Consider the following 8,481-nt stretch of genomic DNA (forward strand, 5'->3'; position numbering starts at 1 on the left):
CCTAAATTTGAATACATGGCATAAATCTTATCATATAATCACTTTAAATTAGCCTAGAAATGCAAAATTATAATATTTCATTTAAATGAAATATAGATTAAATAGGAATAAAATATTCATTTCATTTACTATTTATGATCTAGTTATAATTCAATTTTCAAAGTTATAATAACACATTAACATGCTACAAGTAATTAATTTTCTGAAAAAAAAAATTAATAGTGTCACGCTTTGAAATATCGTTCAAAATGTAAACCTACTTAAATATTGGGGAATACGCAAAATGATCTGAAAAAAGACGTTAAATTAATCATTGCTCATCCCTTAACTGATTTACATTAAAAGTTTCTAATTTTCTAACATTCTAACACCATGACCAACATGATGGCACGCAGGGAAACCATCTTGGTCGTGTCGCGACGTTTCCGGTTGTATTCGAAGGTTCTGTCTCTGGCTCTTCCGTAATGGTCAGTTGTTGCGAATGGGGTCGTGATTGTTCTTGGCTTGTGCTCTTTATGGAAGCAGCTGAACCGATGGAAGCACCTTTGTCACGGTCTCCAGTCATTCTAAAGTATAGCAAAATGAGTCAATTTGTTGCAATAATAAATGAAAGCTTGATTTTGATCTCAATCTAGTTCAACTTTACAAGCTCGATTATAATAAAAAACTTACGTGCAAAACGCGAAAGATTTGGTACTTGTCCTGCTCCCCTCTGAACGGTGAGAAATGCACCTTGCCTCAGTGGCTTGAGCCAAGGATTTTTCATTCTTCTGGTTCTCGCTATCCCTGATCACCTCCTTCATCGTGGCCTCCGCTATTCCCAGCTCACGACTTCTGGTATCAGCACCCGCCTTGCTGCCCGAACACTGCACCGCAGAGTAACTAAACATCTGACCAGACGTCGACGTCTGATGATCTCCTGCACGAAGCTCCCCCGATTTCCAGAAGATATGGTCGTTAGTGAAGCTCATGTTCCCCATGTGGATACTGAACAATGATTCGTTTGAAGCCACGCTCCAATCCGTGGGTGCCGTCGACTTGTTTCTTGCGAATACATGAGACGGGATCCTATATGAAGAAGTGGTGGGATTATGCTCCATTGTTTGTGTAGGAGGGGCGTCAGTTACTGATACAGTATTGGCATTGGGTGATGCTGATTGAATATTCGATGTTTCCTTGGAATTTTCGGAGACCGTAGTATCAATGTGCGAAGAGACAATGCTTGGAGTGAATAGATCATTGTCTCCAAAAGGGTCGTAGACTAATGGGGAATCAGGTGAAGAAGAAGAAGAAGAGGAGGAGGAGGAGAAAGAAGTAGAGGAAGAGAGACTTGATATTTTGCTCCTATTGTTGCGATTTTCGACCTTTTCAACAGCAACAGAAAATATTTTTTGCTGGGATTCTGTGGATGATGTCGGCTTATTCGGATCATCATGATCATGTGAAAGCGATCCCATTCCGTTTGAAATGTGTATGTATCAATTTAGACCTGTAAGTAAGCAAACACACATTATGACAAACAGAATTGGCAACAAATTCAAAACATGTCAACATTGGTTGAATGATTGAATCACATGCATTGTTAACTTATTCTCATGATTCTTCACAGTTGATAAAATAATTATCAATCGATTAAAGTAGCATCAAAATCCCACAATAAGGCCAAAAGATCCGACCAAAGATTAATAATTAAAAGAAAAAACAGAGAAATCATAAGAGTTTATACCTCCATCCCAAAGTGTATTTCATCTCATATTTTACCTTATCCAGACATAACTAATTAAAATAAAAAAAAATCAAAAAACCTATAATATGTTTTGGTTTTCCATGACATCGCATACACTGTGGACAAATCCCAGGTTTGGATTCCCAACACATAAGCCTTGCGAACGAACGAGAAGTCATGGATCATGGAAATGGATTATATGCAGAAGAACAAGTATAAAAGAAAGGCATGCATACCATGTATATTTGCACCCCTTTTGTTTAGAGGGAAGAAGCCTGGCATGGATTTGACCCAAAGTTTCACGAAACCTGGGCACAATATCGGCAGACTCCTTTCCACCGTGATGCACGACGAATATGACAATGTAATGAACCATGCAAAGAAATTTGTCCTAAAAAGAATTGATGGTTTAACGTTGATTTAGCATCTCCTACTGGTACACGATGAAGGAGAATAGAGGTACTACTAGGTAAAGATTATGTTTACACCCAAGCATTAGATAAGATCAATTATTCTTATGCAATAAAATTATAATTGCTTATTTTGGATATTCAATCGTGGGTAGGACATTATATGATTTATAACACACACACACACACACATATATATATACTAGGAATGATCACGTGTGATGCACGTATGTGACTAATAATGAAAAATAAAGATTTAGATAATTTTTAAAATCGTTTGAATAACATCTTGTTTATAAATATTTATTAATTTAAATATATCAAAACACAATAAATAAAAATACATGATGACGATAAATCAAATATATTCATTTATTTATTTAACATTTTTCAATTCGTGTGATTATAACATAATGATAGCTCTATCAAATTAACAAAGATATTTTTCATCCAAATATTATTCACAATTGAAAACAATAAAAATATAATTAATAGAATAATGAATATTACTAAAACCAAAATCACAATATTTTTAAATAAAGTGCATATAACGATTGTCAAATAAAATTCTCTTAATTAACTAAATTATCATAATGATGTTAAAATAAAATCCCTTAACTTGTTATTAAGTTAAATATCAATTTTGTTTTTACTAACTTTTAACTCCTTGTGAATTTTTTTTAACTTTATCCTTTTTTAAAATATTTATTATACATAGTTAATTTATATCATAATAGATCATTTGAAAATTAATTTGATTATTAATATTTTCATGTTAAATAAAATTTTAAAATAAAATCAATCAAATAAATATGTGTAGTAAAACACGTATACGTAACATTTAGTTTAAAAATATCATATATAAAAAATTTAATTTCTAACAAATGATAATAAATTAGCACTATAATCCATATTTATTATAAGGATTATCTTAATTAAAAAAGTTATAAGGATTATCTCATAAATTTAATACAAAAGTATAAAGTAATTTTCATTCTTTTTAATTTATCATTAATTTCTTTTTCTATGAATAAAGTTGAAATAACTCAAAATAATCAAATTATATTACAAATAAAATATTAGAAAAATTTGCAAAAGAGCATATAGAATCTGCATGCTCTCAATATCCATTTTAATTGGAAAAAACCCATAAGAAAAATGACATTTTCTCGTATAGCTTTTATAACACTTGTAGAAAAGTGTAAGCTTGAGATATATATTGAGATATTAATTAATATCACAATTTATTAAATTAAAAATATAAAAAAATATCATAGTAATTTATTTTTAATATTTTTCGTCGATTCCACTAAAATAATGAAATAAAGTTATTCTAATTTTCTATCTCAACTCTTAAATCAAAAAATTAAAAATTCACCAAAAATAAATAAATGAAACATTAATTAAGTAATGGTGTGTAAAAGTGTAACTAAGAAAATTGACAAATCAAACTCATATATTTATAGGTATATAGATCTGCTAACTTTGAACCCCTGCGGATTTTGTTTAACTTTCTCTGTTTTTTTAAAATACATATTATAGATATTTAATTTTATATCAGAATGTATCATTTGTAAATTAATATTGATGATTAATATTTCATGGTAATACATTTTTTAAATAATATCAATCAAATAAATATGTGTAGTAAAATATATATATAAATAAAATAATAAGTAATACAAAGTTAAAAAATATCATATTTAAAAAATTAATTTCTAATGAATGAAAATAAATTATCACTATAATTCAGATTTATTAAAAGAATTATCTTCTTTAAAAAATTATAAGGATTATCTAATAAATTTAATACAAAAGTAGAAAGTAATTTTTGCTTTTTTTTAATTTATCATTAATTTCTCTGTCTAGTTGAAATAAATCAAACTAATCAAATTATACGAAAAATAAAATATAAGAAAAATTTTCAAAAGAGCATATAGAATCTACATGGTCTCAATGTCCATTTTCATTGGAAAAGTACCATAAAGAATGACATTTTCTGAAGTTTGATATGTGTACTAATACATTAATTAAATATCACAATTTATGAAATTAAAAATAAAATAAAGAATCATATTAATGTGTTTGTAATATTTGTCGTCCATTCAACTAATATAATGAAATTGTTGAGGATCGGGTTGAGTTTAGAAGGGGGGGTTGAATAAACTCAACGACAAACTTAATCGATTTTCGAGAATGATGTGCTAGAATCCTGTTAAAGATACTAGCAGATTTTTGTTCAAGTTTAAAGACCAGCATATCACAAGATAATGTGCGGAAACGATCTGTTGGTTAGTGGGTGAAAAATAATGAAACAGAAAAATAGTAGATGACACAGGGTTTGTTTCTGGAAGTTCGAAGATGAATCTTCTACGTCTCCCCTTCTTCTGTTTCCAGAAGGTATCACTAAAAGACTTTGGTGAATACAGTACAGCAGTTGTACACACCCACTTCAACATGACTTACCCTTCGCCTACTGAAACTCTTAGTTTTACAACTCAACTACTTGAATGATCTTAAGTTCTGGAAAGGACTCTTTTCCAGTTACAGATTCTTCTATTAATGAGATAATGAAGTGAATAGCTTAAGAAGAGATAATGGAAATAGCTAGCACAATATGATCTCAAGTGATCAAATGTATGCAATGAAGCGTGTGCTGCTCTTTCAGTGTTGAGCTTTTGAGATAGCTGAAAGTTCTAGCGATGCTCGAATGATATTTTTCTGATTGAGATTCGTTCACTTGTTTTCTTGAAAAGTCCCACGTCTCCATATATAGGCTTCATCCAACGTTCTAAAATTTGAACCGCTCTTTTGACTTTTCAGTGGTTCAGTTTTATTGCTGAAAATGGACCATGCAGAATACATTAAAGCAATCAGTCTCAGTTCATACCAAAAATGGTAAGCCGTCTTAAATGTTCTCGTACAACATTTAATGGGATTTAATGAAGCAATAAATGCTACTATCACGTTAATAGATCAACGGTAATATTTAAAGACTTGAGATACCCAAAATTCTGCTAGTGTTAATTTCGAGTTATGTATTCCTTCTAGTTCTGGTTTTAGCTAAGAAGTCACTTGTTAAGTAGATTAAGCAGTACTTGATAAGTGCTGCTACTGGTTTTAGCGCGGTACAAGTGCTTCTGGTTTTCTGCTTATTTATATCTACTGGTTTTTACGCGGTACAAGTACTTCTGGTTTTCTGCTTGTTTATATCTAATGGTTTTATACTTAAGCCAGCATCTACTGGTTTTGTACTAGCATCTCCACAACAAAATTAAGTCTAACAATTTCCCCCTTTGTGGTGATGTCAAAACCTAGATGTTCCTTAAAACGTTAGTAGAACAGATTGAGAAGCAGATAAAAGCAATTAGTATCCAGAAAATCAAGACAAGAAAATAAAACTAATTTGTTCTAATATCTCTGAAAATAGCTTCATCTGGATCTTGATCCCTTCCAGAAGAATGAGGTCTGCTGCTACTTGCTCCAGTTCTATCTCCAAATCTATTGTCTTCCCCTTTTTTGGCATCACTATCCTTAAATTGAGTAATTAGATCATCAACTCGGCCTGTGAGGGTCTGGATTCCTGCATTCAGCATTTCCAAGTATGGTGCTTGGCTCGAAACTCTGTCTGACATATTTGTAAGAGATTGAAATTGAGATTCAATCTTGGTATCAAGGAGTTCCAGCTTCGAATCCAAGGCTTTGAATTTGGTAGAAACTGCTGAAATTGAGGAGTGATGATCAGAAACGGTCTTGATGAGATCACTTTGACCAATCAAAATGAGACCTTGATTGTGGAAAATATTCTTCTTGAACAAACAGAATTCGATAGAAAATCTCGTCAAAGAGTCACTGGTGTTTGCGACTTCTTTTGATATACGTTCTTGACTAGATTTGACGTGACCGCTATGCTCACTGTGTTCATAAGAGAGCTGTTTGACAATCTCAGATAGATTATGAAGTCCTCTTTGAAGAGTTTCCATGGCATGTTCAAGAGCAGAGGTCTCAGAAGGTGAAGGAGATTCAACAAGAGCACGTTGCTTGATATCTTCCATTCTGGCGATGCGCTCAGGAGAATGCTGAGAAGAAATAATAAGAGCAGTAGACGGTGCAACTTCTGCTTGAGTGATAAATGCTGGTTCTGGTTCGGCAGAGGGACCTTCTGAAGCAGTAGTTGGATCTGTTGGCCTTGTTTCTTGTTGTTGCAAATCAGTAGCAGGTTCAGTAATAGCTCTCGGCTCAACAGCAGAAGGTGAAGTAGGCAACAAAGTTGCCATTTCAGCTTGATTAGCTTCTGAAAAATGTTTAAGCTCCGGAAGAGATGAAGAAGTAGTAGCAGTGACAGTAGCAGATTCTGGAATGGATTGGACTGGAGGAGGATCAGCAGAAGTAGTAATAACTGGCAGTGAGTCATCATGTGCTGCTTGTGTCTGCACAATCGATTCAATCACTTCATCAACCGATGCCAGATCATGAACAGAAATAAGTGAGGATGATTGAGTAGGAGCTACTAGAGGTGCAGGAGTACTAGAGACATTGACTTCAGAAGAAGCTTTGGCCGGTTCCTCAACTGACTGAGTCTTCAAAATTGCGGGGACGGTATTGACACTAAATTTTGAAGGCTGAGAAAAAGCCTTCTCCTTGGTAACAATTTGCTCAGACAAAATTGTCAGCTGCTCCGACAAAAGTTGAATGACGTTCTGATCATGAAACGCAGTAGGACCAATAGAGTCAAAATTCGACTTCAAAGTCTTCAGAACAGTGTCCATATTCTGCTGTTTGACTTGATCCAGAATGTAGTTTCGGCGATTGATGGCTTCTATCACATTTTTTCTCTTGGCAGCAGCAAAAACCTTTTTCTCATTTTTCACAGTTTGAGCAAAAACACCGGGAGTGTTCAAAAAGATGATTGGATGGTAGACTCTTACCTTGAGCCAATCATAAAAAAATTTCATGTCTTCTCTGGTTGAATTATCAATTTCTTCCAGATGAAGATCGATTGTTGTTTGAATGGTTGATGTGGCCACCGATGACTGAGACAACTCGGTAATCTTGCCTTTTCCTTTTCCAGAAGTAGCAGGGACTACTAGTTTGAAAGCAGAAGAATCAGTAGCAGATTCTCTAATGACCACACCAGAAGTTGGTCTGAAAAATTGAGCAGTTGAAGGTCCTGATTCAATGGCTTTTGCTTTGGTGGATGGGACAACTTGTGGAAAAACTTGTTGAAGAGGAACGGTCTCTAATTCAGCAAGAGCTGCTGTTTTCTTGATGCGGATGGTGGTGCGAGGCTTCTTCTTGGATGGGGTGGGAGGCAGTGAAGTTTGTTGAGTGGGTGCTGCTGATTCTTCTGATTCCGTTTTGTCAGAATCAGACACAACCAAAACTCTTTTTCTTTTGATTTTCTTCTGCCCCTCAGCCTGAGAATCCCCAATTTCCTTCTTTATAGCCACAAACTCACCAACTGTTGGCTTTGGCCTTAAGGCAAGCACACTATCAGCATCAGTCATGGTGACCGAAGAGCCATCCTCTTCTGTTGTTCTGGGAAAACCAGCATCTTTCAACATTTTACTGATTTGCACAGCAAATCCAGTACCTTTCCTTAGAATCATATCTTTCATAATTCGAAACAGAAAGCGACCCCAATCCATTTTCTTTTCTGAAGTGATGGCCACCATCACTTGAACCTTCTCTTTGGTCAGTTTGTCGAAAGTTCCAGCCTTGACCAACAAGGCTTTTGCCACGATATCAGCGAGTACCTGGTACTCAATTTTCAATAGCTTCTTGAAGCAGGAAGGTGAAAGCTCTTCTCCAGTGGCTGAAAAGTTTGTCAAAGCAGTAGACATCTCTTCCTTTGTGATATCCGAAAGCTCATAAGGTCCAGAAATCAGTAGAAAGAAGGTGAAACCGAGAAATGCAGCATCAATGGAGATTGATGCATCTCCCTGTGTGTAATTAATCTTTCCCTCGACAACTTCTGTTTTGGCGTAGAAATCTAGAAGAGCGGACTTGTAGATAATAGCAGGCGATTCCAAGAATTTGCGAAGTCCAGATTTTTCCAAGGATTTGAACATCTTAACGACGTTCTCATCCTTAATAGTGAGAACAGATGCAAAGTTCACCTGATAAGCATTCAAAGTATAAGCTGCGGCCATTTCTGAGTTTGAAAAAGATTTGAGGTAGATTAACAATAGATGCAAGAAAGCAGTAGATGCAAAGTAATGATCTGAATTCGTAAAGTGCAATGAAAGAGAAAAATGAACGGTTAAAAAGAATGAAATGTACAGCCGTCAGAAAACATAGGGACACGTGTCGATATGTTTATGGTTGGTAGAGAGAGAAAATAGG

At 34.3% G+C, this 8,481-nt stretch overlaps 1 protein-coding gene across 1 annotated transcript; it reads right to left on the reverse strand.

Moving 5' to 3' along the window:
• Window positions 1–202: 202 nt before the first annotated feature.
• On the reverse strand, window positions 203–2,176 carry LOC142539063 (uncharacterized). The gene is made up of 3 exons (XM_075644357.1): window positions 1,963–2,176; window positions 673–1,489; window positions 203–566 (listed from the first exon to the last, which is right to left on the reverse strand). Exons 2-3 carry the CDS (start codon window positions 1,455–1,457, stop codon window positions 365–367), a joined length of 987 nt encoding a protein of 328 aa, XP_075500472.1. The 5' UTR covers window positions 1,458–1,489; window positions 1,963–2,176; the 3' UTR covers window positions 203–364.
• Window positions 2,177–8,481: the final 6,305 nt, after the last annotated feature.

Source organism: Primulina tabacum, chromosome 3 (genome assembly GCF_025594145.1).
Source record: "Primulina tabacum isolate GXHZ01 chromosome 3, ASM2559414v2, whole genome shotgun sequence".
NCBI classification, from domain to species: domain Eukaryota; kingdom Viridiplantae; phylum Streptophyta; class Magnoliopsida; order Lamiales; family Gesneriaceae; genus Primulina; species Primulina tabacum.

Bases quoted from the DNA above. Each gene is read 5' to 3' on its own strand.
- LOC142539063 (XM_075644357.1), bottom strand. From the start codon at position 1,457: ATGGGATCGCTTTCACATGATCATGATGATCCGAATAAGCCGACATCA. The intron at 567-672 runs GTAAGTTTTTTA...GCTATACTTTAG, and splicing joins AAATCTTTCGCGTTTTGCAC to AATGACTGGAGACCGTGACA.